The 22,664-nt window shown below is 43.0% G+C and overlaps 2 protein-coding genes across 2 annotated transcripts; both read left to right on the top strand.

Annotated features, from left to right (window-relative positions):
* Positions 1-331: 331 nt before the first annotated feature.
* On the top strand, positions 332-1,774 carry SNRPF (small nuclear ribonucleoprotein polypeptide F). Its single transcript, XM_050914957.1, has 4 exons — positions 332-399; positions 579-704; positions 1,004-1,068; positions 1,656-1,774. The coding sequence occupies exons 1-4, from the start codon at positions 397-399 to the stop codon at positions 1,720-1,722; spliced, it is 261 nt and encodes an 86-aa protein (XP_050770914.1). The 5' UTR covers positions 332-396; the 3' UTR covers positions 1,723-1,774.
* Positions 1,775-9,543: 7,769 nt separating this feature from the next.
* AMDHD1 (amidohydrolase domain containing 1) lies at positions 9,544-22,127 on the top strand. Its single transcript, XM_050914955.1, has 9 exons — positions 9,544-9,680; positions 10,834-10,940; positions 11,949-12,013; positions 12,595-12,872; positions 17,040-17,265; positions 18,237-18,361; positions 20,755-20,848; positions 21,254-21,414; positions 21,867-22,127. Exons 1-9 carry the CDS (start codon positions 9,544-9,546, stop codon positions 21,979-21,981), a joined length of 1,308 nt encoding a protein of 435 aa, XP_050770912.1. The 3' UTR covers positions 21,982-22,127.
* The last annotated feature ends 537 nt before the right edge of the window (positions 22,128-22,664 follow it).

Here is a 22,664-nt window from a genome sequence, read left to right as displayed (position 1 = left end):
AAGCGGCCGCCGCTGCTGCTGCTGCCGCTGCTGCTGCCGCCCGCGGCTCCCCCGCCGCCCGGCCCGGGATGTCGGCCCCGGCAGCACGGAGCACCTCGCGGCGCCAACGATTGGCTGGGACAGAGGGGAGGTTGGTCAGCCCGGCCAATGAGAGAGGCCGGCGGCGCTGCCGAGCCAATGGGCTGCTCCGCTTTTCGCTTCGCGCGTCGGGGCGCCCCAGCCTATTGAAAGTGCGGCGCGGCGGGGGTGAGGGGTCAGAGGTGAGAGCGGCGCCCCCGGAAGTGGAAGCCGAAGCCGGAGCGCCGCTGCCTCCCATTCTCTCGCAGCCCGCGGCGCGCACGAGGGCTTCCCGCGTGGGCCTGTGTTTCTCGGGCCGCTGCCGCGCGCCGCGTCGCCATGGTGAGGGCGGTGCCCGCGCCGCGCGCGGGAAGGGAGGAGGGAGCGTGGGAGGGCACGCGGGCAGCGGGAGCCGCGGTCGTTAACGGTCCCGAGGCAGCGGGGCGGAGCGGGAGGGGCGGGAGGCGGGGCGGGTCGGCCCGGCCGGGCCGGCGGCGCTGACCGGCAGCTCTCCCCGGCAGAGCCTGCCCCTCAACCCCAAGCCGTTCCTGAACGGGCTGACGGGGAAGCCGGTGATGGTGAAGCTGAAGTGGGGGATGGAGTACAAGGGCTACCTCGTCTCCGTCGACGGCTACATGAACATGCAGGTGAGGGCCGGGGTCGGCGGCGGAGGGGCAGGAGCCGCGCCGGGGTTCCCGGTGAGGTGCCTGGGGCGGGGGTGGCGCTGGGCCTCGGCCCTGGCGGGGTGAGGGGGGCGGAAAAGAGGGGCGCTTCTAGAGGATCGGCGGTGCCTCGCCGGTGAGTGCTGTGTCGGGTGGGAGCGGGGTCGCTCGGCCTCCCCCGGTCGCTGTAGCCGGGCGGATGGGCTGCGGGGCAAAACCGCGACGTGCTTTGGGGACCTGCTTCTGTTCTAGTCGTTCTGAGTGTTGCTGGTTTTCTTCTCAAGCTTGCAAACACAGAGGAGTATATAGACGGTGCGTTGTCTGGACACCTGGGTGAAGTTTTGATAAGGTAATTGGGGTATTTGTGGTAGAGGCAGGGTTTCTTTAAATCTTCCTATCACTTGCATTGAAACTTGTATTGCTAGAGGCTGTGTTTCTTGTCCAACTAAGATGCTGAGTGTTAATGTAACTCTTATGTGAAGGCTATGAGATCCCTTCTGAGGGGAGCAAAAATTATTTTTGAAGTATTTGTAAGGAAGTATTAATGATCTCTTTTTCCGGTAACTAAATACCTTAGTTTTCCAGATTATTATGTATCTATTAATCTCTTGGCATTAGTAGAGTGTGTTAGTGTTTTGCTACTGAAAGCATTTTGCATGCTTGGAAATTAAACTTGACCATGACTGTTAACCCAAGAGTAAAAATTTCTTGTACAGCATTGTCAACCAGTTACTGCTTTTGTAAACTTGGTGTTTTTGCAGTTGTTTCTGAACTTTGTGGAAAGCTGTACAAGGTAAACAGCGGCAATTTATTGTACGGAATTTGGCTGTTGCCAGGCTACATTCATGCAGAAAAATGCTTGAAGTAGTCTATATAAGGGGTGGAAAATTAAATCACTTACTTACAGTTAAGGGAACTCTTTGTTTCTATTTACAGGTGCAATAATGTTTTGTACATCAGAGGTGTGGAAGAAGAGGAAGAAGATGGAGAAATGAGAGAATAGGTGTTTTGTATATCTGGAAATAAACTTTTTTCTTTTTTTTGTTTTTCCATAACTTTGTAATAATGTGTTTACTTTTTTCCATTGTATTTTAATATGGAGGAAGTTAACTCTTGGAAAGGTCTCTAGTCTTGTATTGGCGTCCAGAAAACTAATGCTGGAGGAATAGGCAATTACTTCAATTCAAAACTGAAAATATTAGAATGAAAAGTGAATATTTAAAAACAAACAAACAACCCCCAAATTTTAAGTATTACCAGTGTCAACAAATGCCATTACTGTCAAGGGAAATACCTGAATTTAAGTGATTCCTGAAATAAATTGAATCTTCAAAGTTGTGTACTCCAAAAGAAAATAGATGGTTCATTCATGTATCAGCTCAGTTTAGCATCAGTGTCAGTACTCTGCCGTCAGGTAGTTATACTGAATGCAAACTAGCGTATAACAGAAGGTGAAGAACGTTTCATCATGTGTGTGTGACTTCTTTGTGTCATTCTAAGCTGCATCGCTGAGTAGATTGGAGGAGCTGCAGGAACTGCCTTTTCTCTCCATAATGATGATAATACGGGCTGTGGAATGAGCAACAGAAAAACTTTAAAAAAAATACCCTGATGTGCCTGCTGCAGACTGCTGATGATTTGGTAATGATTCCTTCAGCTCTGAATTGGTTAATTAAGAGGGCGCAGCTGTAATACTTTGTAGCCTTATTTCGGTAGAAACTAAGTTTCACCTCTAAGTGGAAAAACTGTAAGTCATCTTTGGTATTTGCAGGAACCTCATTCTTAGCTGTCTTCTCTGCTTTAACAGCTGAAGGCTGTGAACGAAATACCAGTTATCTTCCCATCTGAAACACAGGAAAACAGGGCAATCTATATAGTCACTATTTAAATACACTTAGTCTTTAAACCTGTTTATAAACTATTTGGAAATAGTTGTGAAGACTTCACCGCAGGTGAGATGTGGTGATCCATTATACCCCAGAGTCTCTAAGAAATATTCTGCTGCTTTGAGTCACGAAGCTTGGAGTGTGGCTGTACAATCGTTATTAAGGAAGGACAAATTTGTATTGACTTTGTAGCTAATATCCACACAAACAAAAGCCTCTTGGCAGCTACAAAGGTCCACAGACTTCAATGGCATTAATAGAGTTAAGACAACACACTGCAAAATGGGAGTGTACTTTCCCAGTCTCTATCATAAAGTCTCTCTTTGTTACCGGGCATCTGGAATGTTAAAAGTTTTGGCAGGAACACAAATACCATGTTTTCAAATGTTTGCTCTTAAAACATTGAGGTTAACTGAACATCCCTTACCTATCAGCATTTTGTAATGAAAGGCCGTTGCTTTGCCAGTGCTGCCAGTCTGAGACTCCCTGTTAGAGGCCCTGATGCAGCGAAGAATCGCTACCTGTAAGATGTGGCTTGGAGAGGCGTTCTGCAAACCAGAACTCGGACAGCTAGAGGTACGCTTCATCAACGTAAACTACGGCCATTGTGTTACCTTGACCCTTCTCTCGTCGGTGATCACGTACCATAGTGCTGCTGCTCTCAAATATGGTAGTGGTATCCCTGTTTCACACATGGGGAAGATAGAATTCCTCCTTTATCCTGCTGTGATCTCAATTGTGGAGCTTCACAAAAGGTAGAAATTCTTTTGGTCCTCTGCTGTGGTCCTGGCCTGCCGTAGGCATGGTCATAGGGTGGCAAAGGGAGAGGAAGGGACCCTTTTCTGCTCTTGGCAGACTCCAGCCCCTTCCCTGGCAGGACTCGTACAGGCACGTTAAACTGAAGCCTGAGATGATACGGAAAAAAGAGGTTTTCCGAAGTCTTCAATGTGCCACAGGCTGCGTCATTAGCTTACTTGGTTTGCATAAGGAGAGGAGCTATGTGATGGCAAGCTAATTAGGGAATAAAACCAGCATTATGGCCGGCTTCCCATCTTGGGTTTAAACACCTCCACAAAGTGCTGGGTGTGAGCTTTGAGTAAACCACTGAAAGCGGAGGCTGACTGGGGTCCTGCCACCGGCGTCCTGGAGGCACCACGGAGAGCTCAGCGCCAGTTCCGCACCAGCCCTGTATCTCTGCATCACCACCAGTAGCAGTTTGATGCCAAGGCTTCTGAAATAACGTATCGACACAAAGGGCATCTATAAACTCAATCTCGTACCTCAGCATATTCACAAACGAGCTTATCTTTCAGCTTAAACACTGCTGTTTGTCACCTGTAGAAAACCACCAATGTTTTGAGCTATTTAAAGTGAAAGTCTCAGAGACAAGTCAGTCAGGAGTGCAATTCCACAACAACTCAGCCTAGTGCTGGTTATTTACCAGTAAATGACCCCACAGAAATCACTGCATGCAGATCTCGGTTCTGCTACCTGGCTGCCAAATGTGGTAGAACCCTATGGCTTTCATTCATTCGTTTTCATACTAAAATTCTACGTTTCTGTAGTAGCAGACTGTAGTAGCTGTAGTGTACAGATAGATAGGAAGAAAAATGATATTTTATCACAAAGTCTAGCAGTCCATTTAAAGGTGGATATGGTTCCAAATTTTTTTTCACCATCCCCTGGAGGACAAACTGTGGAAAGAAATAAATCTGTGCAGACTGCAGTGTTTCTAAAAGGCCCAGTAAAATCAGTAGCTTTCTGTGGAGGGACAGTGTTCTAAGCAAAGACCTTGGCCTTAAAACCTTTATCTAGATGAAAAAAGTCAAAATTCTACGAAAATCTAGGCTAAGGTGAATAATACGAAAGGAAAGACAAGACAAGTGGACTTATATTTTGCAAAAGCAAGAGCCCAGTTGGAACTAAGAAAACAAATACGTTCTTCTCCTGTAATCTGTCTCCCTCCTTCAATGACTGAGATCACTTGCTTATAGAGTCTTGAGTTTTCATTCTCAATGGAAGTGTGCTCCTTTCACATACCTTCAAATTCTTTTGAGATTTTTTTCTTACGCATTGATAGGTACATTCATTAGGCTTCAAACTCAGAAAGACGCTTTTATTTTTGCGTAGCACCAGCCATCAAACACAGTGACTAAATAATACCTTGGCGTATAACATCATAACTAATCTTAGTTCTTACGCCCACACACTGCAAAGATGGATGCATGCGTTTACCTTTGCTACCATGAAGTGTTCCATTCATTTCAATGAGAGAACCCATGCAGGTAAAGTTAGGGAAAGACTTACACATGTGCTTAATTCAGATTCTAGTCCTAAATGGTGTGAAAAGAATTGCAATGCAGATGAAGGTAAGGTCCTCGGAATATATCAATGTAATTGGAGCTGGTCCTCAGTTGGTAAGGACTAAGCCCCGTGAATACCAACAGATTTTTCCTCTCTTCTGGAGCAAGTCCAAAAGGCAGAAAAATTGCAACCATTCACTTACATTATGTATGTATTAAAGATACAAATAAAAGGGCTCGTGATTTTACTTTTGATATATAAGGTATATAAAGTAACTAAAAATTAAAATGCTTTCATGTGTTTAAGTTGTTCAAATTGTTTATAGGATAAAAGAAATCAGAGCCAAAGTAGCAGGACACTCCATCAGCAAAAGATTATACCCTGCAAAACTACTTACTAAATATGGTACGAAGTTACATAGTCAAAAAGAGCCTAGGAAGACCTAGAGCAAGACTCGAGACATACAACACATGTAGTTTTGAGCTTATTTTTTGTGTTACTCATTTGAGTACAGGTTGGTTGCTGTTTATTTTTGACTTGGAAATCTTCCCATTCCTCGGAGCAGCCAAAAAAGAGTACACAACCAGGCTGAGAAGACCCTAAATTTTTATCGTTGCGAAGAGACAAAATGCTGCGAACTCTAATTCTGTCTTGCGCAGATCACTGACTGCAAAGAATGACGAGCTTTGGCCATAAGGCCAGATGCTGGAATGGTACCGGTTCCTGTGTCTGGATGTGTCCACATCCTCCCTCCCGACAGGACCCAGGTGCACAGAAGCCCTCCTTTTTCCCTTAGCCGCAGTTTTTGTCAAAAGGAAACCTAGGCGCATGGGTTGGAAAGGTTACACTATGCTCAGAGAGAACCATTCCTGCTGAACGAGGTCCCCCGGGGCAGACTGCGGTGTTCCCCTAAAAGGTGCCCCCGTCACGGGAGGGTTATGGAATTTGCCAAAGAAGTTACTAAGACAGAACCTGGGAACAGAGGGAGGATTCAGAAAGTTCGTCTGAGCAAATGCAGTGTTTCCATGGTTTGAGAGATGCAAATTTTTTCTGAATAGGAAAAAGAAAATGCAAAATTACTTCATTTTTACTTTTGCAAAGCTATGCAAAAAATATTTGTAAATCTGATGTAAAACTCAATCTGATATGAGGGGAGCCAAGAGTACATAACAAATTTGCAATTCAGTCTGGGTCAATTCCACGTTTCAAAGTCAGTTTCATCCACGTGATGCAATTTCTGTGTTTGATCTTGAGGGTCTAGTAACCTCTGCTGCTTTTGTAAACAGGGAAATAGCATTCAGTAAATTCTACTAGCAATTAACTTTTCTTAAGACATGCACAATGTCTCCTTTCAGGACATTTCATCATGCTATGTGTATTATTGTAAAGGACTATTTAGCAGATGAAAAAACCTAACATACAAATTTAATGAAAATTTAGCCAATATTTGCACTAAGACTCATATCCAACCTTGGGCCTTCTGTATTTAATTACATGTTGTTTACAAGAATAAACATTCTGAAGTCACTCTGACAGTGTATTTGAAAAGGTGTTCCTTGAGGAATAAGCTATCATACACCAGCAAGAAGAGATGAAATCTCTTAAATCAATAACCTGATATTCAATTGACTTTTTTACTTATCTCTACTTTTACTATTTTTTTTCCCTCTCTATTCTTTCTGCTACCTTACTTTTTGTTTAATTTTTTGGTGAAATGAGTTATTTTCCAACCCAAACTGGCAAACTCAAGGAACTTAAAATACCCAATGATAAATCAGTAAAATGAGCACAGGATATTATCCTCAAGCTGTTTTAGGAACACACACCTTTTCAGCAGGCAAAGACCCACCAGCTCTATAAAGAACTGGCTTCCCATCTTTTACCGTGAAAGAAGTTATCTTCTTTTGATTGCTTTTATCAACACCTATAAAATTCTGCAGAAAAATAAATTATTATCAGACATTATTGAAGATACCACATTTTAAAATACTTTTCAAAAAGCACTTTCACTGGGACATTAAGGTTGTGATTTAAAGTCTGTAAGTTTAAGGAATTTAGGCAGGGTTCCTCTAGGACCCTACCGTCCTCTGTTTACATCCAATGAATTCTGCCAACATTTTTAAAATACAGCCCAACATTTAGAATCTGTACTTTTTGTATTAAACTCAAGAATCTCCTGAGGATGCAACTTAGAAACTGCTCCTGCATTTACCTTTCTGGGCAGTATTCTTAAAAATACATCAGGCACAGCAGGTCAGAAGCCACTGACTTTGCAGTGAATTGACCTTTTTCTTCATAGGCTGATCTATTACAGAGAAAAATCTTCACCAGAAAAGAACCAGGGCATATACAAATACACAAGCACAGCTGTAAGTTTTCTGCAAGCAGAATATAAGTCTGAGAATGAAATACACTCCTATCTTACTAAGCATAAAATCTTCACCTATTCTAAGGATTTAAATCAGGATCTGCCCTTGGTTCTTGGAAAAACCTAGTGCACAGAACTGGATTTTATCCTTAAGAGTGTAAGAACACAGTTCTCACAGGTGTAAAGCTTTACACAGAATTGATCTTTCCTTTTTTCCCCCTTTTAGCAAAACTAATGTTATGAGTGGCTGGAGCCTGACATCGGCTCACCAGAAACAGAGCTGCAGATGTCACCTTTGCTCTTTGAAATTCTCCCTGGAATTGCTGAAAGAGACAAAAGGCAAAAAATGTGTGGATGTGAGAAACATAAATGTAAGAAGCATTCAGGCCAGTTTCTATTTGACTTCCAGCCCTTGCTCACAGAAGCACCGATGGCCAGGCATGCAATTAAACATGGGGATGTGCAAATACAGGTGGGAATTTAACGTTCACTGGTGGTCCTCTCAAGGGCAGAAAGAACAGCTCGTTGAACATATACTCTAAAATACTTGTGAATACGAGGAAGATGGTTTTGCAGTACTTACACTGCCGTAAGACAGTGCTACAGTGAAGCCGTTCATTCTAGACCTCTTTATTTGCCTGCCATCCCACCGCACACAGAGAAGTGAGCCGCATGCGGGTGGGGGGTTCTCCCTTCTGCTCCAGCTGAATCATCTCCTCCCCGCTGCTTTCATCGGCAGGACTGATCCGGCGAGTGCCAGGCTCCACCACAGCGTGCTGCGTTTCACTCCGGACACACCAGCTCTCACCCCACCACTGCTGCTTAAGCATCCCCCCGCAATGGAGTGTCCTTCTGCCCTTGCTATGATGCTGTTGCAAGGTTCCTCTTTAATTTCTGCTTTGAAACATACTGCGATACTGCCGGGGAAAGCCAACGTCAGCAGCAAGAACTCCTGGAAGCAGTAAAGCACCATCTACCACCTCTCCTGTCAATCTTCTGCACGCCTAGCGAGAGAGAATGTGTAGGAGGAAGATTAAGATTATGTCGTGGTGCAGTATTGAGCCAGTGGAGCAAGATAACACCCGACGCTATCATAGTTTTACTCACCTTTCAGGTTTGTTATTAAATGCAAAATACTGCGTTTTAGCTGCATACCTTGCTTCATTTGCAAACAAGACTTGAGCAGAAAGGCTCATTCAAAGAGCTAACATACCCATCTGTTCCTGCTGTACAGGAATATGTATATGCACATAGGTGTGTTACAAGCATTTTAAATCTATCCTCTTTCTAAAAGAAAAGAAGGTGTCTAAAGAAGATTACCACAGCCAGAAAGGTGTTTGAGGGACCACTGATTTAGAAAGACACTCCATTTTCCAGCCGGGAATTACTGGAGCCCTATACATGCTATGAATGTTTGAAGAGAGAAGAAAACCAAAAATCCATGTTGAGAGTAAATATTTGCTCCCCGATGCTCTCATCTCTAATTCTGTAGGGGGCAGCAGAATCACACAAACCTTTTGATCGTGGAATTGGATAAATCAGTATCATCTGCCTGGATAAATTAATGTCTGCCTTAATTGCCGGTGTGGTGAGAGGTGTTATGGTGCCTCAGGGGCTGGTGCTGGGATGCTGGCGAGGTGATGGATGCTGGCGAGGTGATGGATGCCAGGGAGGTGATGGACGCCGGGGAGGGGGGACGTGGGCAGACAAATGCTCCCAATCCAGAAGCTCCTGTTTTCTTGGCAAAGGGAAATCTCCAGGTGGTGCAGTACGGACAGAAGGCTCTGGGAATCCCCAACTGGCAAAGCTGGTGCTTCGGAGCTTATCATAAACCAGCATGATGTACAGATGTTGTCACGTCGCCCCGGACCGCATCAAGAACAGCATCCTTCGCCTAGCGCAGCAGGCTGCTGCCCAGTTCACTCTTAAAGCCCTGTAGCTTTTTCAGCCCAAATTTCTGCCAAGTGCCGAATGTGGCACGGGTGAGGACGGTCACCGCCACCCGCCTCACCCGTGCCCCGGAGGATTCATCTGGCCTCTCCCCGGCTTTGCTTCCCACCTCCGTGTCTTCACCCTCTGTTGGGAGGCTGGTTAGCAAAGACCAAGCCGGGCAGGGTCAGGGTCAGGCCCAGGCCCCAGCCCGGCCCAAGGCGGGGGCAGGCCGGCGGGGCAGGAGGCGCCCTCTCCCGCGCCGCCCCAGGGGACTTTAAGCCGAGCGGCCGCCTCCCCCCCGCGCCGCCCGCCATTTGCCGCGCTGCCCGCTGCCATGGCGGGCCGGCACCGGCTCCTCCTGGAGAACGCCCAGCAGCTGGTGCTGGTCTGCCGCCGGGGCGAGGAGTACCTGCTGCGGGAGGGTGCCGCCAGCCTGGCCGTGCTGCGGGACGCCAGCCTGGTGGTGGGGCTGTGAGTGCGGGCGGCCGCGGGGCGGGGGCGGCGGCGGTGGCGGGGCTGGCTGCGGGGGGGGGGGGGTCGCGGCCAGCAGCCCCCGCCCCGGCAGCCCGCCCGCCGGCTGCCGGGCTGCCTGTGCCCGCTGCCGGCGCAGCTGCAGCCGCCTGCCTGCGGTGAAACGTGCCTTCGTAATTTTGATTGTTTCAACCGATGCCCTGATAACTTCCTTTCTAATGCTGTGTTCACACCTCCGGCCTCGTAAAGATAACTTCTGGCGTGGTGTTGATCACAACTGCTACCCTCTTCTGCCTCTGCTTTGTTTCTAGGTGAACTGACATGAATAGCAATCCTATAAATAATTTGTGTAATTAATGAAATTATAGTTAATAATTAACGTACATAATTACGTGTCTTCTCTCCCATTTCTAAATGCTCTAACCGCTCTTTGCTGCTTAAAAATTCAGCCCTGCAGCGTAGAGGTACCTTCAGTGAGGTACCCACGATGACTCCCAGTTACTATTCCAGTGGCTTGAAAAGAGCTGGAGAAAGACAAGGCTTAAAGGACAGAGGTGCCGCGTGCGCCCCGGGAGGCTCCTCTCATGTAGGTGAGGTGGAGCTCCACGCGTGGCTGGAGGGGATCCCTCAAGTGCAGTGTAGAGTTCCCAATACCATTCTCGAGCTCCACCGGGAGAAAATTGCTGTTGAACCAAAGATCAGCCCCGAAGAGATTTATCCCTACGGCTTCCAAGGGCACAAGGGTATGATTCAGGTCCCAGCAGTGGAGGCTGGCGATGACAGTTTGATTTCCATGAGGGGAAGAGTGCCCTGCAGATATGTGCTGGAGGAATGCTGTGTATTTGCTGATCCACAAGAGAAAAATAATGTTGTCTAGCAGAAATTAGAACAAAAGAGTACCATGGTATCGTTGTGAGGGATCTAAGCAGAGGCCATGACAAGTGTTACGGCAAACAACTTGAAATGCATGGCATTACCCCATCGTTTTCTGTGCATCTGTAAGATTAGCAAACCACCTCCTGTGTGCATCTTCAGTGTTGCTGAAGGTCCCTACCCCTGCTTTCAGAGAGTTGTTGCTCCAGGAGCTCTGTCAGTGAGCACTTGACTTTTCAACAGGCTCACGCTTCCTTTGTTCGTTGTCTGTTGTTTGCAGAGATGGTTGTATCAAAGCTGTGGGCCAGGCAGATGTTATTCGCAATCAGTTTTCAGGAGCAACATTTGAAAGAGTAATTGACTGCTCTGGGAAGTGTGTGTTACCAGGTAGGTGTATTTTTTCATAATGATACAATGCCGAATGGTGGCAAGTGCTTAGAGACAAAGTACCTGTGTGTTAAATGTCCCTCCACCCTTTTTCCTCTGTATTCAGTACTGGTTTGATAATATCTTGTGTTGGGGGGCGGAGTATCGTAGCTTCCTCATCGGGAGTGCTGCAAGGAGAAAATTGCAGCACTCGGGATGGTTTTTTGGGCTTCACGGTGGAGCTCTGTATCCTCTTGGTTCGTCTTACATCTGTTCCTCTGTATCATAGATCACAACGGTAACATCGCTGGCCTGCCGAGTGACTTTTCAGATTCACCTCTGTTTTCTGTACCATTTCCACCCATCAGCTCTTCAGCCACGGAGCTTGGTCTCTCCGTCCTGCCCACAGCTGGTTGGAGGCAAAAGGGCAGCACAAGATTTTAAGTCACATACTCTGCCACTTTACCTGATAAAAAAATAGACCTGGGCAAGTCTATTGCATGTTAAACTTTGCAAGTGGTGTTAGCACACGAGGTGTTAGACCTCTGTTTAGTTTGCGATGGCCTTGTGCATTCAGTAGCGTTGGTTTCACAGCTTGTAGAAAAAGCTGCTGCTGGAGTAAGTGGACTATTCCTAGAGTAAAAGTGCTAGCGTACTAAGCCCAGCCTAAGCAGTTTGCCTTTTTTAAAGAACACAGACTTAAAGTCTAATGAACTCTTTCAAAGTTTGTCATTTATCATTTCTTCCACAGTTTGAAAATGTCATCAAGACAACATGAAAAACTCAGCAACTGATGCATTTACCTAGGGACATTTTGCATAAGGTGTCACACCTAAAAAAAGTTGAAAGAAAATTAATAGCCTTTGAAGAAAATAGTAGATTTTTGGCTGGTTGCATTTTTCTTTTTCTCTAACCAATAGAGATTTTATAGGCGAGCTTCTGCTGTCCGTTTAATTTGCTTGCATGTTCATAACCTTTTCTCTTACACAGTGAAATAACTCAAGTGTGCGTTTACTTTGTTTTCTTTAGGCCTGGTAGATGCACATACGCACCCAGTGTGGGCTGGTGATAGGGTACATGAGTTTGCAATGAAGGTAATGACTTACAGAGCTGGATTTTTCTTCCTCTTTTTTATGCATAACTATTTCTACTTTCTAGTGACTCCCATTTTTCATCTGTAGAAAAATGTGTAATTTCTGTCAGATAATCTAACTGAGGGACGAGGGATGATTTTTGAATACTGGTAGGCTGAGAGAGGAGTGTAACTAATTGCAGCCTTTGCAGCCAGCCTTGATGTATTTTTGCATTAATTGAGGCAATGCAGGAGTGCTGCCTTCTATTACCATCTAAATCTTGATTTTTTTTTTTTTTCTTTTTTTCCCCATAAATGAATTTTTGAGCTAGAGATAGGTTTTCCTCTTGGGCTCAGGGGGAAGCAAATCTTCAGAATAATTCTCTTTATTTCGCTTCTTACATCATTTCTTCACTTAAGTGGAGGGGAGAGGGAAGAGGAGGGGGAGGGAGGAAGAATTAATGGGGATTTTTTCCCCCTGTCCTTTTCTCTCTCACTGCAAAGAGACCTCAAGGCACTTTGCAGAATCCCTTGGACAGAAAATGCACGTTTAATAGCTAATTGTATGGGGGGGTTGGTTTTTGTTTTCTTTTTTTCCCCAAGCTGGCAGGTGCATCCTATATGGAGATCCACCAGGCTGGGGGAGGAATACATTTTACTGTGGAACACACTCGGAAGGCCACAGAAGAAGAGCTGTTCAATACTTTCAAGCACCGACTCGAACGCATGCGCAGAGCAGGATCTACGTTGGTTGAGTGCAAGAGTGGATATGGCTTAAACTTAGAAACAGAGCTTAAAATGCTCAGGGTGATTGAACACGCTAAGCAATCCATGGATATTAGCATTTCTTCAACGTACTGTGGAGCTCATTCTGTGCCAAAGTAATATGACTTGATTTTTCTTGCTATTGTTAAGTATTACTGCTTTGTATTGAAAATTGGCTGTTATTTTTAGAAAGGTTTCTTCTGCCCAGCCCTCCTAAAATATAACATATTTGAAACAATAGACAGTATTTACAGAAGGCTCTCCTAAATCTTAATTCGAAGGAAGACGAGGAGGCATTATTTAATGGCTACTAATGGCCAACAAAAGTTTAGCACAGAATCCCTGCCTCCAGCTGATGCTCACACTGAACATAAAGCAGATTACAGGGTTTCCTGTACAGAAAGGTCTTCTGCTTGGGTTTGCTGCTACCCTTCAAGCTTAGTCTCTGCCATGAGCTTTTGTTTTGACCAGCTAACAGAAAAGAATACTGTATTTAATCCTTATATACCTCAGTAAACAAAGCTTAATTATGCTCCCATGCAATGAAGAATTGCATACATCTTATAGGTATGAGATGAGTAGAAGATTAAGGTAAATGTGCTTAATCACAACTATTTTGATGGCTCAAGTAGACATACCGTAACAAGCCAGCCTTTCTCACTTTGACATTTTTTTCCCTATGATGAAAATAACATCTTCAAATTAGTAGATTTCATTGTATGAAAGAATTAATGAGGAGTTTTAGCTAGGTGGGTGTATATGAAACATGTATTTTGACAGACTAAGCAGTAGGCTGCCACAAAACAAGGCATGTAAGATGGAGGCAGGCCTCGCATCACGGGGATACTGTGGCAGTCTTTAAGAGATGTTCATTAAAAAAAAAAACAACCATACTCCCAAAAAAATCTACCTCTTCCAACATTCAAGAAAACATGAACTGAATACATTTATTTGCAATCTAATTATCCTGTATTTGGAGAAGGGTGGGAAATTATCTTTTGTTAATGTAATTATTCCAAATGAATCCTGTATCATCTTCAGTAACTGGAAGATGGTTAAGAATAAAGTAACTAAAATCTGCTGAAAACACCAAATATTTCTTTCAAGAAATTCTGCTAAAGTTTGGAGGACTTAATGGTAAAATATAATTGAAGTTTTATGCCAAACTATATATATTTCTTAGCCCTTCCTTTCCTCTTCCCCTAAAAAGCCTTGGGAGGATTTCAGTCCAAATCCCGATAAATAGTCTTTCCCACCAAAATATTTCAAACATTTCTATAAACTAATGAAATAAATTCCAGTGTTTTTTCAAATATATCAAATCTTATATTACAAATATACAAATCATATCTAATCTTAGAAAGACAGGTGTACTGTCTCACTCTCTGCACAGTTCTGTCCCCACTGATGCACGTCAAGCATAACAAAATATAGGTAGTGGGGATATTGTATTTTAAATAAGGAGAAAAGGTAGTTGGGGATTTGAGGAAACATCCTGGAGGAAATATCCTGAAGGAAATACTGAATTATCTGTATTTTCCAGTTTGGGTCTTCTTAAATCCTCTTCTCTTTTCATTCAAATGTTCATGTCTAGAATATTTTGCTTGAATTTTGTGCTACCCTTCAAACTTAGTCTCTGCCTCAGGTTTTTGTTTTGCCCAGGAGTAATTCTGCAGTTCTTCCCTGATCCAAGGCCTGATGTTCAGAGCCGTGGTCCTCAGCCTTTGGCTGGCTCCTGATCATCTGGGCCAGTAACGTGCTGAGGGAAGCATCCCGCTTTGTTGAGCTCCAATTTTAAACTCTGAATTTCCTGCAGCTTCAGTAACAGTGGAGGATCGCAAGGGGAACACGTTGCCTGCAGGCTTGGGGCTGGGAATTGCTCTTTGGTATTGTTTATGCAAATGAGATGATGATCTTGTGGATTCTAGAAGCTGTTAAACAGACATCTTCCAAGTCACTTAAGCTCATGCCAGTTTTCTTTCATCATTATATTCCATAACGCTGCCCTGTTGTTCAGTTATGTTCATAGATCACACAAACGAAAGAGCAAGATCAATTAAACTATTTTTACTTAAATCTTCTTGATTTATGTAGGTCTTAAAATGTAATGCCCTTTTTTGTTGTAGGTACTTAATGGCAACTCTTGAGTAGATAGCCATTAAAAGTCTAATAATCTTCTGATGGTTTTGGAATGATCATAGTTGTGCAAATTTGTTACTGCCAGTCTGCTAACATTGAATCAATTTAAAATCATTCTATTTAATGATGTGAAGCAAGAGAGCAATGTCATGCTTGCTCACAGACAATGCTGCTTAGACCCCCGCGGGGCTGCTGCCGAGGAGCTTTGTTAAGTTCTTGCTAAGCCATTCGCTTGCTTGCTTCTTACACTTGGCTTTTAATTTACTGTTGCAAGTCTGGTCTCTTACAGCAGAAGCATCACCAGAAAGTTCATTTAATTGCTAAAAGTGTCAACTCTTCCATGTTGCCAAGTCTTGCAATATGTGCCAAGTCTTGTAAAGCTTCAATATGTGGAGTCTTAAGAGGAGCCTACCTCCAGACTTGCCAGCACTGGTTATTCTTTTTTCCCACTTGGAAATTAGCTTTGGGCAGATGTTGAGAACTTGCTGTGTGTATCTGTTCATGATTCTAGGTATACAGTAATTCAGTCTGATTTTCTGCTTCTAGAAGGCACTATTGACATATGATTCAAATTGACCCTGCTCTGCACCAGGGGTTGGATCAGATGAGCTCCAGAGGTCCTTACAAACACAGTTATTCTGTAGGACTGTGATACAGTGCATTGGTAATAGGCAGTACTTATGGAAGTATGCGCCAAACGGTGCAGGCTACTTTAGTCTGAGCCATCCTAGAGAAAAATAATGCTGCTCTGTTTATAGTGATCCTTGTTCCCATCCATTGCTTTTAAAAAATGTTTCCAGCCTTGGAACTTCCAGACTCGGAGTATCTCCAGTTCTTTAGGAACTGAACCTAAAAAGCTCACAGCAGGGGGACAAAGAAATAGCTATAATGGATCTATCATTCCTCTAGTCATCATTTTGAATCAAATTAATGATTTTGGGGATGTGTGATTCTAATTTTTTTTTTTTTTTTTTTTGATTGGCAAGGGTTCACTGGGCCCTTTTCATCTTTAGGAAGAATTTTCAAAGTGATTTCCTGAGCAGAAGTCTCTTGCATTAAAACAACAGCAGTTTTGCATTCTTGGGCATTATGTCCCCTAAAAAGTGAAATCAAGACTTACGTTTCCCTCTGTTTTGTCTTGGCTCTGGTCCTAATCTTTCAGTCCATATTCCTCCAAAGGCTGCTGAGTAAAAGAAGAAAACAGAGAAAGCTTGGTGTGGTAAAAGCCTGAGCAACCCCAGCGACTGTTTCAGTGAGAGGTGAACTAAAGAACGGCCATAAGCCGGGTTCTGCTCTGCTTTATAACCGCACAGCCTGTTTGTAAATCAGAGCAGAATTTGGCTTCTTGAATGTACTGCCACTGTAAAGCTCCCAACTTGCCCACATGTGGCACTTGTATAATGCCGGTCAGTGCATGCCTTACAGTGCCTGAAACCAGGACTGAGATGTCACAGACATTTAGCTGCAGTATGTTGCTTATCTTTAGATCTTGAAATTGCAAAATACTAACTCAACTGCGTATTTTGGGATTGTTCACTCTTTCAAAGGCATTTACTGATCTCTCCTGGGTTATCTTTGTGTAATAGGAGGTTCATAAATGGTTCTGACTTTGGCAAATTGAACCTCGGGAGGCCCCTCTGATTTAGAAACAGTTATCTAGCTATCACTCTGAATTATATAAAAGGAGGAGAGGTAGATTTAAAATAATGATTTGTGCTGCACATCCCCTTTGAGCTTTGATACTTGCATAAAATTATTGCATGAATACCATTTAACATACTTAAATAATAATTTACGTATTTTAAATAGTTGTGGTTTAGGATACAGTATAAAGAGGTCAGAATATATGAATAGGAAGGCAGAAGAATTAGTTTTAAAATATCCCATGTCTTGGTTAGCCTCCAAGATGCCAACCTTATAAAAAATATGTAGTAATATAATCTAATATTCTTAGAATGGAAAGTAACTCATGTTTGAGAGTACATGAATTACAGTAGTTTTAAATTTTTTAATCTGAAGGTTTTTTGAATGATTTGTATTTGCATCATTTTCTAAATAATCTAGTAATTGCATGTATGATTTGAATGTTTGCCAGACTTCAAGGATGTTATTCTTATGGCTCTGTAACATTTTCTTTTCATTAGAGGGAAAACTGCTGCTGAAGCCACAGATGACATTATCAATAACCATCTCCCTAAACTGAAAGAACTCAAACAAAGTGGTGAAATACATGTTAACAATATAGATGTGTTCTGTGAGAAGGGAGTCTTTGATCTGGAGTCTACTAGGAGAATTCTTCAAGCTGGAAAAGATATAGGGTTACAGATTAACTTCCATGGTGATGAACTCCATCCGATGAAATCCGCTGAGGTACGTCTTTCTTAACATTCGGTTAAGCCATTCTTTGCTCTTGCGAGACCTGAATCTTTGAAAAAATTGCATTTTCAAAACTGAGGTTTTCTTTCCTAAGACATTATAAAATAGACCATTCATAGAGATCTATTTCTATCAGACGATAGAAAGTGCAGCCCTTGTGCAGCTTTGGAGTTAAGGACGTGGGAGGAGGCCTTGACCTCTGGGACTAACAAGCACTGCCTAACCAAACATTGACTTTGCTTATCTTCCACATGGGATACAAATTGGGAAGGTGGATATCCGTGAACCCAAGAATGACAGAAACAGGGTTTCTATGCAACTTGAAAAATCTTTTTTCCTTAGATGTCCTGTTAGCAGCAACAAGTCAAATGTGCAGTGAGCACTCTCAGAGGGATGGTTTAGTCAAGAATAGCCTCCCAAATATCTTGATAAAGAAAGTCACTCTGAGACCATGTTTCACCATCATTTAAACATTGCTTCCTTCCTGTGGGGTCTGCTCAAGTTATTCTCTGCTGTATTTAAAAAAAAACAACAACAAACCAAAAACTTGATTGATCATAAAATCCTTTTTGGTGCTTCACCATTGAAGGCAGCAGTTGCACTACTGGTTCTGCAATCAGTGTCAGTTTTGTCAACCATTTTCTGCTGGATACTTTGTGAAAGGAGTTGATAATGGTTTTATCCATAGCTGTCCCATAGTTTGCATGTTAGTCTGTTAAAAACACCACTGAACGTGTGCTTCCTCTCGCTGGATGGGTAATAACTTTTTGTGATCAATTTTTCCTGCAGTAAATTAGCAAAGATTTTGTCTCTGTATTCCATTTGTTCTTTCAAGCATTCTTTATGATTTTTATTTTAGTAAATTTTACATTAATAATGAATTGTCTCCTCCAGTCATTTGAAAACAACATTGCTTTACTGAATTAATTGAGAACGGTGAATAATTTTCTTGAAAATTTGCTTAGCTTGGAGCTGAACTAGAAGCTCGGGCTATCAGCCACCTGGAAGAAGTTAGTGATGAAGGTATCACGGCAATGGCAAGAGCTAAGTGCGCCGCTGTCCTTTTACCAACAACTGCCTACATGCTAAGGTAAGGAAGGCCACTAGATTGGAGGAAAACTTTTGTAACAGCAAAACCACGTTTGTGGTTTTAGGATCTTATAATGTAAAAGTGTAAGTTTGTATCTATGCCTTAAGGATCAGGTTGGATCAGTGAAGACAATCACAAAGAGCTGAATGAGCCTCCTTATGTCTTGTTTCTGGTGGAGATCCTCAAAAATGAGGCGATACCCTGCTTCTGGGAAGTCTCACAGTAGATTTGGAGTGGTTCAGTCAACACTGGAATTTAACCCTTATGACAGGCTAAGATAATAATCAGGCATTCGTTTAAGAAGAAAACTGGACTGGTTTTCTTTAATCCATTTAGACTTTGAAAACTGAGTTGGCTTCTTTTCGGGCAAATTATGTCTGCAATATATGTATTTGCTCTCTTGCAGAAGGTTTTGCTGGGAAATGAATCCTTTGGTTATCAAAAGAGCTGAAAGACTGTGGGTAGCATTTTAAAAATCTCATCTGATTTTACCCAGGCAACACTGAGCAGAATCTCCTTAAGAACACTATTTTCCATATACAGATATTACAGATAAGCACAGATGGATCACCTGCTTACCCCTAATGCCAAAAATAAGCCAACTAGGTGATGAGGATCATGACCCAATAATACCTTCCCTCCTGTGAAGAGAAGATCCTTGAGCTGATTTTGGTTTATTTTCAACAGCCCGCGTTCCGAGGCATTGAGGCTTGTGCCATTGCCACCTGAGCTCACTTCTATGTCTGTGCTTGTGTTTCTATTTGTGGTTAGCTGTTCACGTCCTGCACCAGTGCTTTTGAGCCACGGGCTGATTGCAACTACATGCACCGCCAGAATACAGATGTCAGGGAGGACGTGTCGTCCAGCAAACTGATCTCAGGCAGGGAGGTAAAGGAGATAACAGAGACACAGCCACCTGTGGAAAAGGCTGCGGCTGTAACTCACATGTTACTCCAGAGACTCCATGCGGTGGAAAGTTTATAACCTCAGGATAAGCCAAAGATGGGGATAATAACGAGCCGCAGGAAATGAGGCCTCATTTGTTGCAGTGTCCAGTGCACTCTTTACTGAACACAGGCCTCCGCATCTAATACACTCTAAAAATGAAGAAGCCATGAATGAGATACTGGTTAAAAGAGTATTAGAGGGCTGAAAGCTGTGCAGTGTAGGAGAAGAAGTTGCTCTGAGGCGATGTGGTACATCCTTTGCCAGCCTCCCTCAGCTCCTTCAGTACCACTTATGAGAGCTCAGACCTCGGGAGGTCCTGCCCCTACACTATCCCCTGGTTTTAAGAAAAGCAGTAGTGGCCAGGACTTCACCTGATGACCAGAGCTGGGCCAGAGAGTGCAGCTGGAGAGTTGCTTAATAACAAGCACACTCTCATTTTGGCCTTTGCTAACTGTTGCCTGCAGTACTCCTAAAGAGTCTGGCAGCAGAGCACAGCAGGGGATGCAGAGGCTGGAAAGACATGTGAGGACAGGGAACGGCTCTTCAGACAAATCTTTTTAAACACAGTTAACTCCTGGAGCATCATGTTGTGCATAAACAGGTGGTATTTTCTCATAAATCTGCTAAGAGCCTTCTGTAGGGAGAGGACTGTGTTATACCAAATGTAAGCACTTCATTGAGATCTTGTTTATTGTTCTTTTCTGTTAACTGCAGTGCTTTTAATACTACTTGTTGAGCAGCAGTTGCTCTAATGTTTCGGTTTTATTGTTACACTGGTTTATTTTCGGACACGATGTTTGGCGCTATTGGCTTTACAGCAACTATGGCTAAAACTTCTTAGTGTATTTCCTAGTGCCCACCCTTGCAGACACTTACCCAGATTAATCCAGTGGCTGGACAATTCTGAAATGGCTATTCCAGATATTGAAGTTATTGAAGATATCTTTTGCATTAACATTGCTAAGTGAGAAAATCCTCTAATATATACAAATTAAATTCACAGCCTCAACTTACTATTTCGAATTTCCAACAGAATCGGGAAGGGACTGTTGCATTGCTTGTGCCACTGCTCGTACTTGGGGGCCTGTTTTTGAAGCTATAAGGACTAGAAAATCACTTTTTTGAGAAATGAAGATTTTCACCTTGTAAATCCTGAAGTGGCTGAGGTCTGGATAAATACCAGAATTTCAGTGGCCTGGAGCCTGATGGTTGGTACTGGCTGCTGCCACATGCTGTTACTGCAGAAGCAGTGGATCACACTTCCCATTTATGCTGTCCATAGGGTGATAGGCAGGGAGCCAAGAGGAGAATTTGGGCTTTCGTCTCCAAAAGGATTAGTGTAGCTGAATGCATGCATGTAGCAAACCAAGTGATGACTTTTGCTCTTGTAAATCATCATATAATAACTAAGCACATTGTACTGACAAGTGTCTTTTTCCCACTAGACTGAAGCAACCTCAAGCTAGAAAAATGTTAGAAGAAGGAGTTATAGTTGCTCTTGGCAGTGACTTTAATCCTAATGCGTACTGTTTTTCAATGGTAAGCTATTCCTAATACTTAGGACACCACAAAATTATGAAATCTGTTACTAGTACAACTTGTGTATAGATCTTGCACACTTAAAACAGTCTTCATATCCGCGAAGAGAGCTGTATGCCCCGCTTAGACAACTGCTCATGCTTATTGATGTGTGTTGGTAGTTTTTGCCGGAAATTCTTGAAACCAGAAGGGGTTCTAGTCTTCATACGCACTGAGAGGGTTATAAAAAAGGCTCTCAAAGTTCCTGATTTGAGAGTTCTCATTTTGGAGTTGGCAAGATATACATTATGCAGGACAACTCCTTCTGTTGCACAAGGAGGGAGGGGAGTGCTTAGGGATTTGAGGCATGAACAGCTTTATTTGTGTTACTGGTAACTCCCATTTTCCACTTAACTTGCCTACTAGCCTATGGTGATGCATCTGGCCTGTGTAAACATGAAGATGTCAATGAATGAAGCACTAGCAGCTGCCACCATTAATGCGGCTTATGCTCTAGGAAAATCGGACACGCATGGCTCCATAGAGATCGGCAAGCAGGGGGATCTTGTTATCATAAATTCATCAAGGTTTGTTCTTCCATTGTCGTTTGAAATGTGATTTAACATAAGGGACTTTGGTTTTCACCGTGTTTGGATAGTGGAGAGGTTAGTGAATTCCTTGTGCTTTAGAAGTTATTTTCATCTGAAAAAAGGGACACTGCTAGCTTTTTAGACCCACTTTCATTCTCCTTAATCGCTCCAGTGGAAAATAAAGCCTAAGACTTTTGGGGCTAATATTACAAATAATCCATGTCTAATTACAAATTATCTAAAGATAATACCTGTTTATTTTGTGGAAGGAATTCTCTACTGATTTGTACATTAACTGACTGTATTCATGCAACAAGAGATCAACATGTAGACATGGAACAGTGTTTTCCCATGGTTCAAGCAAATCTTTTATAATTGCCAGGTATACTAGGTATGTGACCTGCTTTTATGCAAGTCTGGATATTCTTAACATCTTGTTGTCTTTTTAGGTGGGAACACTTGATTTACCAGTTTGGGGGACATGAAGCATTGATCAACTACGTTATAGTTAAAGGAAAAGTCATCTATCAAAATGAGAGCTGTGGGACAATGAGCAGTTACTGAGAGAAGACAGTAATTTAGGAAGCTACTATAATCAAATTAGCATGGAGTATTTCAAAGCAACAGACAAATCAGATTTGTATTTACCAGTAAATTTTTTGCCTGCTCACCTTACCAGCCCTCTTATTCAAATAAACTTTACTGAGCATTACCCATTTGATGCATCTTCATGTCTGTTGTCCTTCTCTCCACCGCATGAAAATGATTTCTAATTGTATCCATTTGAAATAAGACAGTTTCAAAAAATGGTTTCCTATACAATTTTCATCTAGAAAATTATTATATTTGAAAATAACCCAAACAAACCACCAATGAGTGATGTTCCAAAAAAGACCTGATTTCATTCATTCTAGGCTGAATCTGAAATAACATGAGACATGTTTGTTCATGGAAGTCTGAATGTGCTTCTGATGATAAGTTGACTATGAGTATGACAACTCCTACTCAGAACAATGTCACAACTTAAGATCCTGTTTTTTTTAAAGCTCTCTTTTTCTTTCAGCTACTATTTTCTTCTGGGGCTTGTACCATCATTTGGGGATGTGGTATGTAGAAAAAAGGATGATACAGCTCTGGAGAGTTCAAGCTGTTGCAGTGTTTAAGCAGAGGGTCTGGGGTAGGGAGGGGCTCTGAATACACACTGGCTGAGGCTTTTCTTCAACTTTTCAAATGGATGGTGGCTGCAG

Source organism: Gymnogyps californianus, chromosome 1, assembly GCF_018139145.2.
Source record: "Gymnogyps californianus isolate 813 chromosome 1, ASM1813914v2, whole genome shotgun sequence".
NCBI classification, from domain to species: domain Eukaryota; kingdom Metazoa; phylum Chordata; class Aves; order Accipitriformes; family Cathartidae; genus Gymnogyps; species Gymnogyps californianus.
Note: the sequence above shows the minus strand (reverse complement) of the source record. Positions and strands in the feature narration are given on the sequence as shown.

What these genes read in the sequence shown, in the direction of transcription:
- SNRPF (XM_050914957.1), top strand. An exon ending in ACGGCTACATGAACATGCAG is followed by an intron (nt 705 to 1,003) that starts GTGAGGGCCGGG and finishes TTTCTTCTCAAG; the next exon opens with CTTGCAAACACAGAGGAGTA. An exon ending in CTGGGTGAAGTTTTGATAAG is followed by an intron (nt 1,069 to 1,655) that starts GTAATTGGGGTA and finishes TTCTATTTACAG; the next exon opens with GTGCAATAATGTTTTGTACA.
- AMDHD1 (XM_050914955.1), top strand. Translation starts at nt 9,544, where the DNA reads ATGGCGGGCCGGCACCGGCTCCTCCTGGAGAACGCCCAGCAGCTGGTG. An exon ending in ACAACTGCCTACATGCTAAG is followed by an intron (nt 18,362 to 20,754) that starts GTAAGGAAGGCC and finishes TTTTCCCACTAG; the next exon opens with ACTGAAGCAACCTCAAGCTA. An exon ending in GTTATCATAAATTCATCAAG is followed by an intron (nt 21,415 to 21,866) that starts GTTTGTTCTTCC and finishes TTGTCTTTTTAG; the next exon opens with GTGGGAACACTTGATTTACC.